The sequence below is a fragment of the Solenopsis invicta genome, chromosome 8 (genome assembly GCF_016802725.1).
Source record: "Solenopsis invicta isolate M01_SB chromosome 8, UNIL_Sinv_3.0, whole genome shotgun sequence".
NCBI classification, from domain to species: domain Eukaryota; kingdom Metazoa; phylum Arthropoda; class Insecta; order Hymenoptera; family Formicidae; genus Solenopsis; species Solenopsis invicta.
In genome coordinates this window covers 21,438,638-21,460,439 of record NC_052671.1, presented here as the reverse complement: position 1 = coordinate 21,460,439, position 21,802 = coordinate 21,438,638, and the positions used below count along the sequence as shown (strand labels likewise).

At 35.1% G+C, this 21,802-nt stretch overlaps 4 protein-coding genes across 4 annotated transcripts; 3 read left to right on the top strand and 1 right to left on the bottom strand.

The window, feature by feature from the left end:
* LOC120358572 lies at positions 1–831 on the bottom strand. The gene has a single exon (XM_039453166.1). The coding sequence runs from the start codon at positions 829–831 to the stop codon at positions 1–3; it is 831 nt and encodes a 276-aa protein (XP_039309100.1).
* A 5,725-nt stretch (positions 832–6,556) lies between these two features.
* On the top strand, positions 6,557–9,202 carry LOC105203223 (SCAN domain-containing protein 3-like). Its single transcript, XM_039452991.1, has one exon. It carries the CDS (start codon positions 7,154–7,156, stop codon positions 8,918–8,920), a length of 1,767 nt encoding a protein of 588 aa, XP_039308925.1. The 5' UTR covers positions 6,557–7,153; the 3' UTR covers positions 8,921–9,202.
* Positions 9,203–18,151: 8,949 nt separating this feature from the next.
* Positions 18,152–19,187, top strand: LOC120358483. The gene is made up of 2 exons (XM_039452878.1): positions 18,152–18,325; positions 18,621–19,187. The coding sequence occupies exons 1-2, from the start codon at positions 18,160–18,162 to the stop codon at positions 19,025–19,027; spliced, it is 573 nt and encodes a 190-aa protein (XP_039308812.1). The 5' UTR covers positions 18,152–18,159; the 3' UTR covers positions 19,028–19,187.
* LOC120358571 lies at positions 19,092–20,463 on the top strand. The gene is made up of 2 exons (XM_039453165.1): positions 19,092–19,598; positions 19,906–20,463. The coding sequence occupies exons 1-2, from the start codon at positions 19,092–19,094 to the stop codon at positions 20,314–20,316; spliced, it is 918 nt and encodes a 305-aa protein (XP_039309099.1). The 3' UTR covers positions 20,317–20,463.
* The last annotated feature ends 1,339 nt before the right edge of the window (positions 20,464–21,802 follow it).

Sequence of the window (21,802 nt, the reverse complement as noted above, 5' to 3'; positions counted from 1 at the left end):
TCACGTGACTGTTGGCGCATCTCTGTTTACTATAGGGTCTCTAGACTCGGGCACAGCGAGGAGAGGGGTACCGATCAAGAAATGTCCGGGAGTGAGAGCGCGATAATTGTCAATATTTTCGGAGACGGTTGCGATTGGCCTTGAGTTTAAACAAGCCTCGATTCGGCATAGAATTGTTGTCATTTCTTCGTAGGTTAGCGTATGCGTGCCGATGCATCGCTTTAAATGATACTTGATACTTCGAACGCCGGTTTCCCACAGCCCGCCAAAGTGCGGTGCGGCCGGCGGTATAAAGTGCCACGATGTTTTTTCCCCGACTAAACTGTTCAGGAAATTCGGGTCGCGAATCGCTTGACGATAAGCTTCAGACAGTTCTCGATCGGCTCCGTGAAAATTCGTGCCGTTATCCGAATACACCTTATTCGGCATTCCGCGAACGCGTGACTCGAGCGCTTGGTAGCTCATGAGTTCAGAGGCGATTTTTGCTGTTTCTCGCGCACAGCGCACGCACTTATGAAGCACCACTCGTATGAAGGTGCGCGCGCGGAGGATCCAAAACTCCGCTCGCAGGGATGTAAGCGTGTGTAGTGGGCCCCCGTGCAATGTTCGATAGTGATGATGCTCGATTAAGCAGGATAGGAGAGGATGGGAGCTGAGGACGACGGGGTGCTTTGCAGCGCCGGGCAATAGGGAATGACGGAGACGTCCGCCGATCCTGATGAGACCATGCAAATCTAGGAAAGGATTGAGCGAAGCAAGAGGACTGGTTTTTCGAACTGGTCGGTTTGATTTTAATTGAATCAGCTCATCAGCGAATGTCGAGGTTTGCATGAATTTTAGCCAGTGCCGTTTAGCGTCAAGAATCTCGTCGACGCGAATACCAATCGGGAGCCTCGTTCGCGGTGTCTAGCATAGACGGAAACGCTGTCGGTCGAGTTCGGTTACAAAAGCGACGGACATAAGCCGTGATGCGAAGCAGCTTCGGCCACGAAGAGAATCGCGTTGCTAAATCCCATGGCTCCGTTGTACTGGCGGTACAGGCCGTGGTGCTCAGACCACGCTCCTCGGAAAGGACCTGCAAATCGTTCGAACTCACTGAGAGATCGAACACAGGCCACGTGTCAGGAGGGCGCGATAACCACGCGGGCCCGGTCCACCACAGTGGATGTTAAGCAAGCTCATCGGAAGCAAGACCGCGTGATGCGCTATCGGCAGGGTTATCGTGAGTAAGAACGTGTCTCCAAGGGATACCGGGGAGAATGGACTGGATCTTAGCGACGCGGTTGGCAACGAAAGTTCGCCACCGCGTTGGCAACTGCTTTAATCACCCCAAGGTTATTGTCGAGTCAGTCCAACCGTGACATTCGATGTTTGAGACTAGGAGCGTGGTGCAAACAAAGGAGATGAGTTTTGCGAGAAGCAGGGCCGCGGATAGCGGCCTCCCTCGAGGCGTGGGACACTCAACGTTTTAAGAGGCGCAACTTTAGACTTGGCTGCGATCAGGGTCACCGTAATTGAGTCGTCGGCATTCACGGCTCTTAAATACACGACTACCGCATATGCTTTGTTGAGGCATCGGAAAATCCGTGTAAGGCTGAATATACTGTGTGAGCGCCATGCCTCGTCCAGCGAGGAATCTTTAGTTCAAGAAGGCATGAAAGCTTGCTTTGATAGCTTAGCCAATGCTGCAAGGCATCGTCGGGAATCTCGTCATCCCCAATGGCTTTTCAGCAGCCAAAGCTGCTGCATAAAAATCTTGGCAGTTGTAATATCGGGTGTGATCCATCCGAGGGGATCAAAAAATTTGGCAATTACAGATAGAATCGCGCGTTTCGTTTTGCACGGACTTGTTGCGGGAGTAAATTAAAATTGAAAAACGTCTTGTGACGGATTCCAGATAATACTCAACACATTAAGGCGCTTATCGCCTTGTAACACCTTTGAACGAGCAAGGCCATGATCGGAAGGATCGATATCGGAGAGCAATTCGGCATAGTTACTTGCCCATTTTCGAAGTCGAAAACCTCCCCTCGATAAGAGAGCGATCAATTGATCACGAGTTTGGTATGCAAGCTGTTTATCATCGGCCCCGAATGTCGCATCACCGACATAGATTTGCGACAACAGGACTGGAATCGCTAAGGGAAACTGAGCGCCTTCGTCCGTGGCAAGTTGCCTTAGCACGCGGAGAGCTCGATACGGGGCGATACGGGGCTGATGCAGTGCCATACGTCACGGTTGTGAGCCTGTAATCGTCGACCAGTTTTTCCGCGTTTTCACGCCATAGGATCCATTGATAATGTGTATCTCGGGGATCGACGAGTATTTGCCTATACATTTTGGCTATGTCTGCTGTGTAAACATACCTGACGCCAGCGCATCAACACGGTGGCAATATCGAGCTGTAGTTTGGGGCCAATTAACATATGATCGTTCAGGGACGTACCGTCGGTTGTGCGACACGACGCGTTGAAAACCACGCGGAGGCGTGTGGTCTCGCTGCTCGAGCGCACCACAGCATGATGTATGTAGTAACATTTATTTTAATATTTATTAGTATGTAGATGTACTTAAGTCTTATTTTTGTAGAATAAATATCTGAAATATTTATTTATAAATTTTTAGATAAGTTTGAAGTAGAGAGTCTGAAAAAGCAATGGAGAGAACTCCGTGACTCCTACAAGGTCAAGAATAAAATGATCGAGTATATACCCAGTGGCTCGGAAGCATCAATAATGGGGGGAAAAAAAGATGGATTTCGATATTATGAACAAATAATATTTTTAAATGATTCAATGATATCCAGGCCGTAAGTCAGCAATTCTACAATTTCAGTACCAGCAATTTACAAGGCATAAAATAAATAATTATTTTTAAATATATATCTATACAGGGTGTCCGGGAACTAGGGAACTTACTGCTTTGACAACTTAAAGGAGATAAAAAGGGACAAAAAAGTCTTATACCATTTGCGATATTCGCTATAATTATCAAATTATAAAATAAAACGTATGAGCCAATGTGCGGTGACGCCGCGCCATCGCGCCTAGTTCGTAGGCAAGAACGCGCGGCGGGACAGATGACGCGTCGTTGTTTGAATTTGCACGGCGCGACGGTCTGAATTCGCCGCACCGCGTGTACATACACTGCAAAAAACAAATGTGTTATTTTAGTCTTCTTACACATTTGATAAATAACACATTTGATTTTTGTATGTAGTACAAGCGCTGCAGCAGATTCAGATCGTCGCGCCGTGTAAATTCAAACAACGACGCGTCATCTGTCCCGCCGCGCGCTCTTGCCTACGAGCTAGGCGTGATGGCGCGGCGTCATCGCACATTGGCTCATACGTTTTATTTTATAATTCGATAATTATAGCGAATATCGCAAAATGGTATAAGACTTTTTTGTCCTTTTTTATCTCCTTTAAGTTGTCAAAGCAATAAGTTCCCTAGTTCTCGGATAACCTGTATGTTATTTTGCAGTTCTACAAGTAACGTTTCAAACGACACAACACATGTCTTTGATCCCAACTCCAACTTTAATAAACATCAAATAGAAAATGAAGAAAATGAAGATGAAATATTGGAAATAGACTCGACAAGTGCATCTAATTTTACAAGCTTCTCTGAGCACACTAAACGTGAGTAGGTAGTTTTAATAACTTTGGTGCATAAGTAACTTATATTTAAAACTAAATTATTTTTATTATTAATTAATTCGATTATGATGTATGTATATAATATAATGAATTATTTGTTATCAAATGGCTATAGTAAGGTAAGAAACATCCAATCCATAAAATTATAATTTGTGAATTATTATAATCATTGAGTAGTCCGTAGATTTTTCTATATTAAACAAAACAATTCAGTAGTATAGTAAGGCGGATTCTAACTCAGGGATCTGAGGGGGATGCGGGGGCAGAGGGGGAATTTCACGACACGTCTTTGCCGTACTGATCGTGATGATGTCACGAGGGAGGAGCGGGAGGAACATTTCACGGCATGTATTTTGTCGTGCTAACCACACCTTGAAGGGAGAGGGTGATGCCACATGCCTACTCGCTGGCACGCCAATGTTCTTTTTGCCATGCTAACTGCGTTTTGAAGGGGGAGGGGGGTGATGTCACCTCGATTTGTGCGGGGGCAGGGGAAATTTCACGGCACGCGTCTTTGCCATACTGACCGTGATGATGTCTCGTGGGGAAGAGGGGAGGGGAGGAACATTTTACGGCATGTATTTTGTCGTGCTAACCACGCCTTGAAGGGAGGGGGTGATGTCACCTCACGGCGTTAGCATAGATGACATCACTTAAGCACTGCGCTCTCACTCCTTCCTTGTATGCCTCCTTGCTCCCACGCCAACGCTCTCAATCGTCGTCTTGGAGGAGGGGATGCCACCTTGCGATGCTAATCATAGCATAGGTGATGGAAGCGCACAAGCGTTTTCTTTCTCACTTCCTCCCATATATTGCGCTCATCTTTGGTACAGCAGACGCTGCGATGTGGCGATGCATCATCCTTCTTCCCCCCATACGCACGTTTTATCCTCGCTCGTTTGCTCATGCTCTCCCACGGCTTATCCTATACTTCGCATGCCAATGTTCTCAATCGCACGCGTTCTTATTTCTAAGGTGTTCTCAGGAATGAAAGAGAATAGGGAAAATAATAATAATAATTCATTTGAATGTAATATATTTTTTCATTTTATTTATTTTAAAAAGAATATATAAAAATAGTTTTATTAACATATTATTTATTAAAATTATTTATTTTATTTTTAACATACACAAATAATTAACCCACACATACACATACATATATTTATATATACTTTGCAACAATTGTTTAATAATCTATAAATTATAATTGAATAATGTTATTTAGAGTTTATGTTTAGGTTATAAACTATCAAATATGTAACATCCTTAAATTATTCCTTTTTTTCTTTTTACAACTCAATGAAGAAAATTAATATTAAACCAATACGTTTTTGATAATAAATCAGTCCGGCAAATCGAATGTAAAATTTTCTTTTTTTATCAATATATTAGTAATTATTCCATTATGTACGATAGTTTTAAAATATATGTTATACTAGTTTTTACAAAGAAAATTGATTGTTAGAATTTATTCCTTCTTCAAATTAGACCGTCTCGTTCAACGCCTCCTCAATTACAAAAGAAATAGTACAAGCTTCAAATAAAGATCATCTTACTTTATTTATTGATCGCCACGGTACCCCAATTGAACAATAATAATTGTCAATTATGAACAATTGTTATTAGACATAATGACAGAGTATGTAAAACAACTTAGAACTGTATTAAATAATTAGTTAATATTATTGTAAAGTTATTTTACATGTAAATGTATGAGTAAATAAAATTTTTCTCAAATATCAGACATTTCCAATTTATGCAATAATGGAAGGTCGCACTACAGTAGACTATATTAATGTTTTACAAAAAATTACTGATATAATTCGCATCGCACCTAAGACAATAATGGCCGATTTTGAAAGAGCGGAACAAAACGCTCTACAGACAGTGTTTCTAGAAGCTAAAATTATTGGCTGTTTTTTTCATTACAGCGAGGTAGTAAAACAGTGATTCCCAAAGTGGTCCAGGTGGACCCCCAGGGGTCCACGGGAGACTCGACGGGGGTCTACGTTGGCGTGAAAAAAAAATGGGGGTTCACAAGTTGTAAGTGGAGGTCCACGAAAATTTATCTGGTTTCGATAATAAAGAACAAAAATGTTGGCTTAGCTTTACCTATCAATGTAGGCAAATAATACACTACTCAAAAAAGGGAGCAAAAAAAATTCCTAATTTTTCGGTGATTTTTGACAGGCTGTATTTCGGTGAAAAATGGTCGTATTGAGACTTTAAAAAAGCATTTTGAAGCTTTAAAATTCTAATTTTTAGATTTTTTGGCTAAAAATTTTTAGGAGCTACGGTTCTCATGCAATCCTAACTGATAGCGCGAAAAAATAATTTTGCAAATTTTTTGCTTTTTTTGGTCCACGGGCTTGAAAAAAATTTTTTCAGTTAGGCCGGCATATGGATCAGATAGCCTGATTATTTAGCTTTAATTTCCTTTTTTTAAAACCTCCCTTAATTTTTTTGAGTAGTGTATTTTAAGAAGGTCAGCGACTGTTACTTGTAAAAACATATTCGATATTCAGTACGACGCGTGTCGAGACTTGCAAAGCGTCGCCTGCGACCCGCTTACCCACCCACCCGTCCGCCCACCCGTCCGCAACGCTTTTGTTCAGGCGTGCAAAGGGACAAAATACGACTTGTGCTGTGTTTGCAATCTTGCATGAACTTGTTTGATTCTTCACCAATATAAATACGAATACCAAGGACAAACGTTACTCATTTGTTTCTGGAATTTTGAAAAGAAAAGTGTGAGTGAATCGATATTAGTGTTTGCCAGTGCCGGAAAAAGTAAGTACCTGCCTATTTGTTATACATACTTTTATTTTGTATTGTAATAATATTATATTTGTTATATTTGCGCGTAGTAGGTACGTAATAAAAATTAAATACTGAACAGGGCCATTATTCGATACTTCTATAAAAGAACAGAAAGCCGAGAAAGATTGAACTTTTAGTACTTTTTATTATAAAATTATTTATTTATCCGACTGTGGTGATTCACTAAAGGAGAGATATATGATTGACCTGCATGTTTGTACATATTTCAGTGCCCTCGTAGTTGCTAATTCTAAATGACTAAAAATATTTTCATAAATTGTACGTGTCTTTATGTACCACTTGTAACGTACATCAAAGTAATAAATAAATCATTAAAATTGCGGAGTTTTGATGAAATATTTTTTAAAAGTATTTTCTTTCCAATTTACAGAAATGTATCACAATATAATAATTATATTATAATTAATCAAAAAATGTTTTATATTACATTACAATAGGTTCAGCCGTTTTGTGAAAACCTCTATATGGGTCTTAGCGGTTTATTGCTTTTAATAATTAAAATCAGTTTTGCCGCCGGCATTTAGGTTTTTTTCATTGCAATAATTAATCCTATTCTAATCTGTTAAAATAGCCATATCCTGTTAAAATCGCCTTATAATTATTAAAACAAACAGGTTTTTCTTTACAGGTAGGTAACTGATACAAAACATGGCTGAATCTAAGAAGAAATGTCGACAGTACAGTGTTGATTATTTGAAATTTGGTTTTCTTCCATCAAAGGCAGACAAACGATTGCCCATATGCTTTTTATGCAACAAAGTTTTGAGCAATGATTCTATGAAACCATCGAAGCTCGAAGATCATCTAAGAAGGTGTCATCCTGATAAAATAAGTAAAGATTTAAAATATTTTCAAACATTGAAGGAAAAATATGAAAAGAGACCCACCGTGCACAGTATGTTCGCTTCAACGTCTCAAAGTAACGATGATGGCTTGCGGGCATCTTACAATATCTCATTGCTTATAGCGAAATCTGGAAAACCGCACACCATCGGAGAACAGTTAATTTTACCCGCTATTGAAGAGGTTTTAAAAACTGTTCTGCACAAACCTCCATTTGACGTACTCAAAAGAATTCCTTTGAGTAACAACACTGTACAAAGACGTATTGATGAAATGAGCTCTGATATTGAAAGCTTCTTGTGTAATTATCTGCAAACAACTCATTTTTCTATTCAACTGGACGAGTCAACTTTACCTGGTAATGAAGCATTATTATTGGCATATGTTCGATTTGTTATGGACGAAGAAATCCATGAAGAGCTGCTATTCGCGAAAACTTTGGAGACGGACACTAAAGGCGAATCAATATTTAATGTCCTGAGTGATTTTTTTAAGGAAAAGTCGATTCCATTTACAAACATTATTTCGGTGGCAGCAGATGGAGCTCCTGCCATGTTCGGGCGATATCGTGGGTTTATAAGCCATCTTAAAAGAATTATACCAGGAGTAACTGCAATTCACTGTGTCATCCACCGACAACACCTGGTAGCGAAAAATTTGAGTGATAGATTGCACCAATCGCTTCAATTTGTGATTAAAGCAGTTAACAAAATAAGAAGCAATGCATTAAATACTCGTTTATTTGCACAATTGTGCGACGAAAATGATGAAGACTTCCAACGATTGCTCTTACATACTGAAGTACGCTGGTTGTCGAAAGGTGCATGTTTAACAAGATTTTACTCACTTTTTGAATCAGTTTTAGAGTTTCTGGAAAGTAAAGATCCAGATTTAAAAGAAAACCTGATCAAATTGAAAGCAGACATCGCGTATTTGACAGATTTGTTCAAAAAATTTAATGACATTAACTTACAGTTACAAGGGGACAGCCTAAATTTAATAAAAACAAAGGGTGTAATTTCGGCTTTTCTTGGAAAATTGAAATTTATGAAGCAAAATATTAGTCGGCGCGAATTCTCCCAGTTTCCAAACTTGTCACAGGCAGAATGTCTTGATGAGGATATACAGACATACGTTCAACATTTAAATGCCCTGCATAATGACTTCAAAAATAGATTTGAAGATATTCTGACGATGGAAATACCACCATGGATCATAAATCCATTTGATGAAACGGAAGTGGCGAATGTGGTATTACAAGAGGAGCTACTCGAGCTTAGCACCAATGAGGAGCTGAAGGTGAAATTTAAAAAAGGCTATCAAACATTTTGGCTGCAGGCAGAAATACCCGAAAAATATCCTGGGCTATGGGAAATTGCGAGAAAACTTTTGATAGCGTTTCCCTCGTCATACCTTGTCGAAAAAAGTTTTAGTGTCGTTACAAACCTATTAACAAAAAAAAGGAGCAGATTGAACATCACAGAACGGGGAGATTTGCGGTTATTCCTTACAAAACTGAAGCCAAATATTGATAATTTGCTGTCAATCCATCAAGTACATCCCTCCCATTAAAATTATGACTATATTTTTTTAATTGTTGATTTGCATTGTTGAAGTTACGTTACGTTATTAATGTTTAATTTTAATTCTATTAAGTCTGTAATCATATTATTTTAATAAATAGAACACAAGAAAATATAATATTTTTCTTTTTATTTTTATCACTCCGAATTTAGGGTTTGAACTCAGCCGCGACGCAAATTTCCATCGTTAGACCTAATCTTTACATTTTTTGACGAGTTTTGAAAATATGGTAGAAATATAGCAGCAGGGGATCCACCGAAACCAGTAAAATTTTGAAAGTGGTCTACGAGAAAAAAAAGTTTGGGAACCTCTGTAGTAAAAGATAATAACACAGACACACAATAATAAATACGACCGTTTTTCTTATATTGCTTTTTTATTACAAGCATTAGTACGATAAGCATAAAATACTAAAGGGCAATAAAGAAATAGGCATGGGTGCAACCAAATTATTAACATCTTTGGCCTTGTTGCCCAAAGAATATATAGAAGAAGGCTTTCAAATAATTTCTGAAATCATTTTTAAAGACTGTATATATTTGGAATCATTTTTCAAATATCACAAAGAAACGTGGATAAATGGTTTTAAACCCGAGTCGTTCTGTGTAAACAGAGAATTACACAAAACAAATAATATCTCAGAACGACACAACCGAGAGCTTAGAGATAGCCTCAATAAACATAGTACAATTGTCGCATTTTTAGGTAAACGCTCTATTGCATTTATTTTCAAAATATTCTTGCAATTAAATTGTTCTTGCACTTTAATATTATTTACAGCAAATTTGACAGAGCATCAAAAAAGTATACATAGCATGTTGAAGCAGCCCAAATTCTGGTCAAGATCGGGAAGATCTTCAAAAGATAAGGAAGAAAAAATACAGAAAATTTGGCAAGCAATAGAGAATAGCAGTGAATTAGACTTGCTGTCAATTCTATACAAGTTAACGAAATTAATAGGAAATTAAATTGATAAATGATATATGTTTTTGCTATTCTTCTTTTAATTTTTCTTCTTGTTCCACCGAGCTTGCGATTCCTTGATTTCTCATAGTCTTTCATTTTCAATAAATGGTTTTTATATTTTATCTCGTTTCAGTTGTTTCGTTTAAGTATCAATCCTCAATTTTTGGGAAAAGTTTTCTATATTTCAGCTTTCTATATCCTCAAATTCCAATGAAGGTTTATAAAAACGACTATATAGGCAACAAATCCTGTTTGCTGAAAGATAAGAAACATCAGTCATTTCTTAAATTTGTGTAGAATTGTTTTTGCCACAGGAAAATGATGGTAAATATCTCTTTTACGAATCTGCTGTTATCAATCTCTTGTCACACTGCTAATAAGATATGTTTAACTACTCTGTTATTGATATTAGGATGTGATTGCAACTCTCGCTTACTTAGGGCATACTCCAGGACATAGTAGTCTCAGAATTTGATAACCTTTCTTCGCAGAGAAATATTCTCCCAGACATTAACATTCTGCTGAGCACGTTATGTGAAAAACTGGAAAGCTGAAAAAAATAAATCAAAGAAAAGAATCGGTTCAACAACGTCTACAATTACAAATGGAACATAAATACTTTATCTGTTATTTTATGTAAATATTAGCTACTTATCTGACATGTTGACGTATTTGTTTAATTACACGCAATGATGATGCCAGTGATTTTAGTAAATTAATTCCAGTGCAAAGATTCGTTACTAAACCATATAATGATGTTTCCTAAGACTCGCCAAAACACTGAAAAATTAAAATTATTTACAGGGTGTCCCAGACCAATATATAAAGATTATCACGATGAGGTAGAAGGGATCGAGATAAATGAAAAAGTTTAATACTATTTTGCGATATTTGCAATAATTTTGGAGTAATAAAATATTAAGGTCAGGCGAATAATAGCGGAGAGACAAGCGGTCGCTCGTCTGAGCCGTAGGACCGCCCACTGCGGCCCGATTGTAGGCGACAGTAAGTGGCGCGCACGTCTATTAAGTTGGCACAGCCATTTCAGCACAATCAAATGAGACTTATACGGGAATTTTTTGCTATTTTTTGCTAATTTTTTGCTCTATTTAGAATTTTTTTGCTCCAGCCATTTTGCTAAAAACAATGGCTGTGCTAGCTTAAGTTAAAGTTAGCACAGCCATTAGTGAAAAATTGAAGGGGACTAAAAAACAAGTACGAATTTTTTTAGTGCTATTTTTTTGCTAATTTTTTGCACTATTTAGAATTTTTTTGCTCCAGCCGTTTTGTTAAAGACAATGGCTGTGCTAGCTTAAGTTAAAGTTAGCACAGCCATTAGTGAAAAATTGAAGGGGACTAAAAAACAAGTACGAATTCTTTTAGTGCTATTTTTTTGCTAATTTTTTGCTCTATTTAGAATTTATTTGCTTTAGCAGTTTCGTTAAAAACAATGGTTGTGCTAGCTTAAGTTAAAGTTATCACAGCCATTAGTGAAAAATTGAAGGGGATTAAAAAACAAGTACGAAATTTTTTAGTGCTATTTTTTTGCTAATTTTTTGCTCTCTAGAATTTATTTGCTCTAGCCATTTCGCTAAAAACAATGGCTGCTTCTTTTTGCTAAGAACTGTCTTATCCGAGGTCTTATCTGACTTATCGAGACTCTCTATACAAGCACAATGTAAATTAGGAAACTTGGTTATTTGTACAAATATGATGACGAAATTATTAAGTTGCTTTTAAAATACACCATGTACAAATTTGTTGTTCCACTTTTAATCCGAAAAAATAATCACGGAATGACGATTGTACGTTTACGAGAATCGCTGTACAAGAGTAAAGCTAAGTATTGTATACTGTGAAAATCAGTCTTACAGTATTAGAAATTATTTCTATAATATTTGTTATAAGAAATAACACAAAGTTTTCACATTAGTTTCTTTATTATTATATTTATTAATTTATGATTTATAAATTAATAGATGTGGATTTATATCAATTGTTTTCTTGATATTTTTTTTCGAAGATTCGAGATCGTCATATTCCACCCAGCAATTTCCTGGACGTGCCACTATAGCTGTATAGTGTCCCATTGTATCAAAAGTAGAACGTCTTGTCATGGCCGGATATTTGAAATTTACAATACCAATTAATTGTAATTCCTCCTTTGGATTTAAAGGATTTGCTTTTTTTTTTTTATTGTTTCTAATTTTACACATGTAGATTCGACATTACAGATGTCGAATAATACTAGAGGTCCTGAAAAAAATATTTTGTGTAAATATACATATATTTTGCATAGTGTGAAGTAATGATATGAATATTATTTTAAGAGGGCACGCGAGCGCGAGCGCGTGTGTGTGTGTGCGTTCGTGCGCGCGTGTGCGCGCGCGCGAGAATAATCGAGAAAAAACTGAAATTATATCTGTGTATAATTTGCATAATTGTTATGTATTATATACTTGAACATGTATTTTAATTACATAAAAGGAATCTGTTTGGAAGTAATACGATTCTAATTACCTATTTTACACAGTTTGGTTGTTTCAAAACCTGTGCAATTTTCACGATAACATTTCTTACTTCCTTTTAATAGGACATTGTTTTTTATTATATTGTAATTATCTGCTTGTAATAAGTGATTGTAGTCAATTTGAGAGACAGGCAATGACTTTGATCTGACTGGACATCCTTTATCGCATATAGAATTTTCTTCGAAACTTGGACTATTCCTGAAAAGCTGACTTGCCAAGTAGCCTACATTAGTTTGACAATTTACTTGAATGCAATTTCCACATTGTACGTTTCGAGGTTTAGAAAAAGGTAATAATATTTGTGCACGTAATTTATACGTGTACGCTCTAATTCCTTTTTCTAAAATATCAAGCGCCATTTCATATAACTTATTATTCTCGATTTTACGTATCTGTAATAAAGGAACAAGCCATGACAAATTTTTCTATCTGAAGAAATAAAATTAATTTTTAGAAGTAAAATCACATGACGGACGTTTCTTATTTATTAGCTATTATAATCTTGATATTCTACGTTAGAATTATTATTTTTATTGGAGCTCAGGCAGCTGTCACATTAAATTTGTGAGAACTGAAATACTCTGTATGTTTTGAATAATTATAAATATATATTTTGAATACTTTTACATCGGTCACTTTATACGAACTACCGCTCAGTACATATGATTTTACTTTAAACAAATTCTTAAAATAATATACCTCGGTTTCGAAATCTTTGTAATCTGACAAGGCGGCAAGGACAATTTGCAGCACGCTGTCAAAAGCACAAGTGTTTATAAAGCAATAATTTTGATCTTCTATTTTTACCGCTTGTAATTCTGTGGAGCTACCGTTTCTCATTATAGGGAGCTTCGCACTTCTCCATGTTAAAGCATCTTGTATGCCGCAAGGGTCATCTAAATATCTTGCTTTGCGTTTTCTGTTTTTATTTAAACCTCGCCAATTTTCCGTTTCTCTTGTGGCGAGAATGTTTTGCGAGCCTTCCAATAGAGAGCAAGGAATGCAAATTCGTTTCTGCCCGTATCCTTCTTCATCATAAGTTAACGAACAGTTATCTAGTGCATGTACTACTACTTTGCATATATTACAAGTATGTGCCCCAGACGGTATGTCACCATTGTTACAAGCAGGGCACGACTTTGGTTGATCTTTCTGGAGTGAGACATTAATAATTTGTAAAGTATTTTCATTTTTAATTTTTTCCATGTCATCATGTTCCTCAATGTTTGCTGAATTAATTAATGTTATTAAGTCGTTTTGTCCCTCAGCGTCAACAATTTTTATTTTTCCGCGAAGATAATCTAAATAAATTTTTAAAAATGCATCTCATAGGAACACTATAATTCTTTAAAATGCAATTTTTTATTTTATTAAATTCCCCTTCGACACTTGCACTAGATGCTGGTATTCGTCCATAACCAAAATTGTCACGGCAAACGTTTGACCATAAGGGGAATATAGCAATGTCTTGTAATAAACGTTTTGCTAATGTTGGAAAATAATGGGCATTATCTCGATTGGCGACTTCATTTAATATTTGGTCTACTTGATTATTAATTTCGTTACCCCTTCTTGACCATTCATTGTCTTCTATCTCGTTAATTGCATCTTCCTCAATAATGTCATTATTGTCATTGTTATTTTCTGAATTTTCGATATCTTCATAATCTAGGATACCTACGATACATCAAGTCATAATGAAGTATTATGGCAACATATATAGATGAATAATATTTGACAACGAATTCATAAGAAGATATTTAAATCTATAATAATGTCTCGCTTATCGTGACTTTAATTAAATATGTTGAGATTTTTTATTCCGTTGGAACTTAAGAAATTGCAATGTATCATATCATAATAAAAATGAGACAAATGAGACAATCAATATATTTAGCATATTAATTTATGTTAATTTATTTAAAAAAATTAATTTATAATTATAGAAAATAATAACGAAAAATAAACTAACCTGTTAGAACTGATCTTAATTTATTCTTCTCTCTTTCGCAAGTAGTTTCTTCACCATTCAATAACATACCTTCCGTTTCTGGTCGTGAAATTATTAGTATGGCTCTTAATACTTTAACTGCATCGTCTGTGTTTCGGCACACAATTAATTGTCCGATAGCTGCCATATAGAAAATTTTTATTCTTCGTGGAACAGATTTTAAAATGTTTGCATATATTTTAATCCAGTGAGCAACATCTATGCGTACATAACATTTTGACAAACAAGTTTTACTTTTGCATGCGTTTGCATAATCTTTAATTGTTCCACAATTTGTAAAGCATCGTATCACCGCATTTAATAATGCTTTCGACGAATCAACCACAACTTCGCGTGGATATGGAGCACCCATTCTACACCACTCTAATAGCCAAAAATGAATATTGTTTGTTGTGTGCCTTTCAGATAACATTTGGCTAACATAGAATTGCGCGTGGTTGTACTTAGTAACAACTTGGTATAAAAATATATGTTTCGATAAACTTTTATCTAGCTTCGTTAATTTTTTCACGATGCTGCCTGTAGCGTCGATATATATTGCACTTGTATTCGTGGAACAATATTTGCGATATATTTGTATTTGGTGGTTCGTCCAATAATGGACAAAAAATGGATCAATTCCAATATTGTGAATACAATTCAGGTAAACGCTACGTTTCATGATGCATATAGCATTTACAGGATCTTTATCAAGAAATTGTGATTTTATATGTTCATCTTTTGCGACATGCAATACGGATGTTTCGTATAGATGTGGAGGTACGGGATCTCCAGATATCATAAGTTCGTTTGCTTTTTCGGCACGATATACTTCCACTGTCTTCGTACATAATTCTTGCCCAACTAATTTTCTTAAAGGTGCCCTTAGATATCGTTTGCTGCATTTTCCTGTCCCTTTGAATATTTTGCATTTTAGAAGTACTTCTTGCGCGTGTTCATTTTCTATTACACATTTTAAACGGCTACCACATTTACAAGTACCTAAAAAAAAGACAACCATATTTATGATTATTGTTCTTTTTATTATAATTTCAAATATTAGTAATAAAAAGTATTTACGATAAAAAGGTCTTAATCTCGTTTAAGATCTAGATGCTTTATGCATCAAAACTTTCTGTACTTTATCGTTCTTTACTAATTTATAATATTTTTGCGTGCAATTACTTGAAGATACATCATTATAAAATTTATATACTTACCATTTATATAGCCTGATGTACTATCATTAGATAAATAATGGTTGCGAAACTTAAATCCACATTTCAATTTTATTGCGTCCCAAATTTTTTTTGTAATGAAATCTTTCCAAACTCCAGGCCGAAGAGTTTTCCAAGTTCTTCTTCTTATTTTGTTTCTCTGCGTACGTTTGTACGACTTAGAAATGATTAATTCTTCAAATTCATTATTTGATACTTTTATTACAAAATTAATGGATTTTGTATCATCCTCACATTGTGACGCAGAACTATCGAGAGAGGTGTCACTTGTACTAATATTATCACTTGCACTAATATTATCATTTGCACTAATATCTGCATTATTTGCATCATGTAAACGACCAAAAAGTTTGTCACATATGCCGTAGATATTATTTGTAACCATAGAATAAATGGAGGTGGGCATTATTTTATTACCTAAAGATACCGAAATATCGCACCAAACTGTATCATTTTTTGATACTATTTTGTCTGATACCACTACGCGATCTTTATATGCCACAATATTATTGACAAAATCGTCATTTCGGACTTTACACGGACGTCCTCTAATGGGATGCATTTTCACAGGTTAATAAAATCTCTTAATAAAATCTCTCAACGCCGTTTATCAAATACTGCTTGGAACCAGTCTGTGCTACTGTTGAGACAAGCGCGAAGCGATCGTTATGAGTAGGAACTCTGATGTTTGGGTACGATCCCGTGTGCGGAGAATCGCTGTTGGTTGATCGTCAATTGCGATCTGCCCATCGCTTCGCGCTTATCTCAACAGTAGCACAGACTGGTTCCAAGCAGTATTTGATAAACGGCGTTGAGAGATTTTATTAAGAGATTTTATTAACCTGTGAAAATGCATCCCATTAGAGGACGTCCGTGTAAAGTCCGAAATGACGATTTTGTCAATAATATTGTGGCATATAAAGATCGCGTAGTGGTATCAGACAAAATAGTATCAAAAAATGATACAGTTTGGTGCGATATTTCGGTATCTTTAGGTAATAAAATAATGCCCACCTCCATTTATTCTATGGTTACAAATAATATCTACGGCATACGTGACAAACTTTTCGGTCGTTTACATGATGCAAATAATGCAGATATTAGTGCAAATGATAATATTAGTGCAAGTGATAATATTAGTACAAGTGACACCTCTCTCGATAGTTCTGCGTCACAATGTGAGGATGATACAAAATCCATTAATTTTGTAATAAAAGTATCAAATAATGAATTTGAAGAATTAATCATTTCTAAGTCGTACAAACGTACGCAGAGAAACAAAATAAGAAGAAGAACTTGGAAAACTCTTCGGCCTGGAGTTTGAAAAGATTTCATTACAAAAAAAATTTGGGACGCAATAAAATTGAAATGTGGATTTAAGTTTCGCAACCATTATTTATCTAATGATAGTACATCAGGCTATATAAATGGTAAGTATATAAATTTTATAATGATGTATCTTCAAGTAATTGCACGCAAAAATATTATAAATTAGTAAAGAACGATAAAGTACAGAAAGTTTTGATGCATAAAGCATCTAGATCTTAAACGAGATTAAGACCTTTTTATCGTAAATACTTTTTATTACTAATATTTGAAATTATAATAAAAAGAACAATAATCATAAATATGGTTGTCTTTTTTTTAGGTACTTGTAAATGTGGTAGCCGTTTAAAATGTGTAATAGAAAATGAACACGCGCAAGAAGTACTTCTAAAATGCAAAATATTCAAAGGGACAGGAAAATGCAGCAAACGATATCTAAGGGCACCTTTAAGAAAATTAGTTGGGCAAGAATTATGTACGAAGACAGTGGAAGTATATCGTGCCGAAAAAGCAAACGAACTTATGATATCTGGAGATCCCGTACCTCCACATCTATACGAAACATCCGTATTGCATGTCGCAAAAGATGAACATATAAAATCACAATTTCTTGATAAAGATCCTGTAAATGCTATATGCATCATGAAACGTAGCGTTTACCTGAATTGTATTCACAATATTGGAATTGATCCATTTTTTGTCCATTATTGGACGAACCACCAAATACAAATATATCGCAAATATTGTTCCACGAATACAAGTGCAATATATATCGACGCTACAGGCAGCATCGTGAAAAAATTAACGAAGCTAGATAAAAGTTTATCGAAACATATATTTTTATACCAAGTTGTTACTAAGTACAACCACGCGCAATTCTATGTTAGCCAAATGTTATCTGAAAGGCACACAACAAACAATATTCATTTTTGGCTATTAGAGTGGTGTAGAATGGGTGCTCCATATCCACGCGAAGTTGTGGTTGATTCGTCGAAAGCATTATTAAATGCGGTGATACGATGCTTTACAAATTGTGGAACAATTAAAGATTATGCAAACGCATGCAAAAGTAAAACTTGTTTGTCAAAATGTTATGTACGCATAGATGTTGCTCACTGGATTAAAATATATGCAAACATTTTAAAATCTGTTCCATGAAGAATAAAAATTTTCTATATGGCAGCTATCGGACAATTAATTGTGTGCCGAAACACAGACGATGCAGTTAAAGTATTAAGAGCCATACTAATAATTTCACGACCAGAAACGGAAGGTATGTTATTGAATGGTGAAGAAACTACTTGCGAAAGAGAGAAGAATAAATTAAGATCAGTTCTAACAGGTTAGTTTATTTTTCGTTATTATTTTCTATAATTATAAATTAATTTTTTTAAATAAATTAACATAAATTAATATGCTAAATATATTGATTGTCTCATTTGTCTCATTTTTATTATGATATGATACATTGCAATTTCTTAAGTTCCAACGGAATAAAAAATCTCAACATATTTAATTAAAGTCACGATAAGCGAGACATTATTATAGATTTAAATATCTTCTTATGAATTCGTTGTCAAATATTATTCATCTATATATGTTGCCATAATACTTCATTATGACTTGATGTATCGTAGGTATCCTAGATTATGAAGATATCGAAAATTCAGAAAATAACAATGACAATAATGACATTATTGAGGAAGATGCAATTAACGAGATAGAAGACAATGAATGGTCAAGAAGGGGTAACGAAATTAATAATCAAGTAGACCAAATATTAAATGAAGTCGCCAATCGAGATAATGCCCATTATTTTCCAACATTAGCAAAACGTTTATTACAAGACATTGCTATATTCCCCTTATGGTCAAACGTTTGCCGTGACAATTTTGGTTATGGACGAATACCAGCATCTAGTGCAAGTGTCGAAGGGGAATTTAATAAAATAAAAAATTGCATTTTAAAGAATTATAGTGTTCCTATGAGATGCATTTTTAAAAATTTATTTAGATTATCTTCGCGGAAAAATAAAAATTGTTGACGCTGAGGGACAAAACGACTTAATAACATTAATTAATTCAGCAAACATTGAGGAACATGATGACATGGAAAAAATTAAAAATGAAAATACTTTACAAATTATTAATGTCTCACTCCAGAAAGATCAACCAAAGTCGTGCCCTGCTTGTAACAATGGTGACATACCGTTTGGGGCACATACTTGTAATATATGCAAAGTAGTAGTACATGCACTAGATAACTGTTCGTTAACTTATGATGAAGAAGGATACGGGCAGAAACGAATTTGCATTCCTTGCTCTCTATTGGAAGGCTCGCAAAACATTCTCGCCACAAGAGAAACGGAAAATTGGCGAGGTTTAAATAAAAACAGAAAACGCAAAGCAAGATATTTAGATGACCCTTGCGGTATACAAGATGCTTTAACATGGAGAAGTGCGAAGCTCCTTATAATGAGAAACGGTAGCTCCACAGAATTACAAGCGGTAAAAATAGAAGATCAAAATTATTGCTTTATAAACACTTGTGCTTTTGACAGCGTGCTGCAAATTGTCCTTGCCGCCTTGTCAGATTACAAAGATTTCGAAACCGAGGTATATTATTTTAAGAATTTGTTTAAAGTAAAATCATATGTACTGAGCGGTAGTTCGTATAAAGTGACCGATGTAAAAATATTCAAAATATATATTTATAATTATTCAAAACATACAGAGTATTTCAGTTCTCACAAATTTAATGTGACAGCTGCCTGAGCTCCAATAAAAATAATAATTCTAACGTAGAATATCAAGATTATAATAGCTAATAAATAAGAAACGTCCGTCATGTGATTTTACTTCTAAAAATTAATTTTATTTCTTCAGATAGAAAAATTTGTCATGGCTTGTTCCTTTATTACAGATACGTAAAATCGAGAATAATAAGTTATATGAAATGGCGCTAGATATTTTAGAAAAAGGAATTAGAGCGTACACGTATAAATTACGTGCACAAATATTATTACCTTTTTCTAAACCTCGAAACGTACAATGTGGAAATTGCATTCAAGTAAATTGTCAAACTAATGTAGGCTACTTGGCAAGTCAGCTTTTCAGGAATAGTCCAAGTTTCGAAGAAAATTCTATATGCGATAAAGGATGTCCAGTCAGATCAAAGTCATTGCCTGTCTCTCAAATTGACTACAATCACTTATTACAAGCAGATAATTACAATATAATAAAAAACAATGTCCTATTAAAAGGAAGTAAGAAATGTTATCGTGAAAATTGCACAGGTTTTGAAACAACCAAACTGTGTAAAATAGGTAATTAGAATCGTATTACTTCCAAACAGATTCCTTTTATGTAATTAAAATACATATTCAAGTATATAATACATAACAATTATGCAAATTATACACAGATATAATTTCAGTTGATTATTCTCGCGCGCGCGCACACGCGCGCACGAACGCACACACACACACGCGCTCGCGCTCGCGTGCCCTCTTAAAATAATATTCATATCATTACTTCACACTATGCAAAATATATGTATATTTACACAAAATATTTTTTTCAGGACCTCTAGTATTATTCGACATCTGTAATGTCGAATCTACATGTGTAAAATTAGAAACAATAAAAAAAAAAGCAAATCCTTTAAATCCAAAGGAGGAATTACAATTAATTGGTATTGTAAATTTCAAATATCCGGCCATGACAAGACGGTCTACTTTTGATACAATGGGACACTATACAGCTATAGTGGCACGTCCAGGAAATTGCTGGGTGGAATATGACGATCTCGAATCTTCGAAAAAAAATATCAAGAAAACAATTGATATAAATCCACATCTATTAATTTATAAATCATAAATTAATAAATATAATAATAAACAAACTAATGTGAAAACTTTGTGTTATTTCTTATAACAAATATTATAGAAATAATTTCTAATACTGTAAGACTGATTTTCACAGTATACAATACTTAGCTTTACTCTTGTACAGCGATTCTCGTAAACGTACAATCGTCATTCCGTGATTATTTTTTCGGATTAAAAGTGGAACAACAAATTTGTACATGGTGTATTTCAAAAGCAACTTATTAATTTCGTCATCATATTTGTACAAATAACCAAGTTTGCTAATTTACATTGTGCTTGTATAGAGAGTCTCGATAAGTCAGATAAGACCTCGGATAAGACAGTTCTTAGCAAAAAGAAGCAGCCATTGTTTTCAGCGAAATAGCTAGAGCAAATAAATTCTAGAGAGCAAAAGATTAGCAAAAAAATAGCACTAAAAAAATTCGTACTTGTTTTTTAATCCCCTTCAATTTTTCACTAATGGCTGTGATAACTTTAACTTAAGCTAGCACAACCATTGTTTTTAGCGAAACTGCTAAAGCAAATAAATTCTAAATAGAGCAAAAAATTAGCAAAAAAATAGCACTAAAAGAATTCGTACTTGTTTTTTAGTCCCCTTCAATTTTTCACTAATGGCTGTGCTAACTTTAACTTAAGCTAGCACAGCCATTGTCTTTAACAAAACGGTTGGAGCAAAAAAATTCTAAATAGAGCAAAAAATTAGCAAAAAAATAGCACTAAAAGAATTCGTACTTGTTTTTTAGTCCCCTTCAATTTTTCACTAATGGCTGTGCTAACTTTAACTTAAGCTAGCACAGCCATTGTTTTTAGCAAAACGGCTGGAGCAAAAAAATTCTAAATAGAGCAAAAAATTAGCAAAAAGATAGCAAAAAAATCCTGTATATGTCCCATTTGATTGTGCTGAAATGGCTGTGCCAGCTTAATAGACGT

Excerpts from the sequence above, each read along its gene's own strand:
- LOC105203223 (XM_039452991.1), top strand. The coding sequence starts at position 7,154 with ATGGCTGAATCTAAGAAGAAATGTCGACAGTACAGTGTTGATTATTTG.
- LOC120358572 (XM_039453166.1), bottom strand. The coding sequence starts at position 831 with ATGCAAACCTCGACATTCGCTGATGAGCTGATTCAATTAAAATCAAAC.
- LOC120358483 (XM_039452878.1), top strand. The coding sequence starts at position 18,160 with ATGGCAGCTATCGGACAATTAATTGTGTGCCGAAACACAGACGATGCA. Across the intron at positions 18,326-18,620 it reads ATTAAGATCAGTTCTAACAG|GTATCCTAGATTATGAAGAT; the intron begins GTTAGTTTATTT and ends GATGTATCGTAG.
- LOC120358571 (XM_039453165.1), top strand. The coding sequence starts at position 19,092 with ATGGAAAAAATTAAAAATGAAAATACTTTACAAATTATTAATGTCTCA. Across the intron at positions 19,599-19,905 it reads ACAAAGATTTCGAAACCGAG|ATACGTAAAATCGAGAATAA; the intron begins GTATATTATTTT and ends CCTTTATTACAG.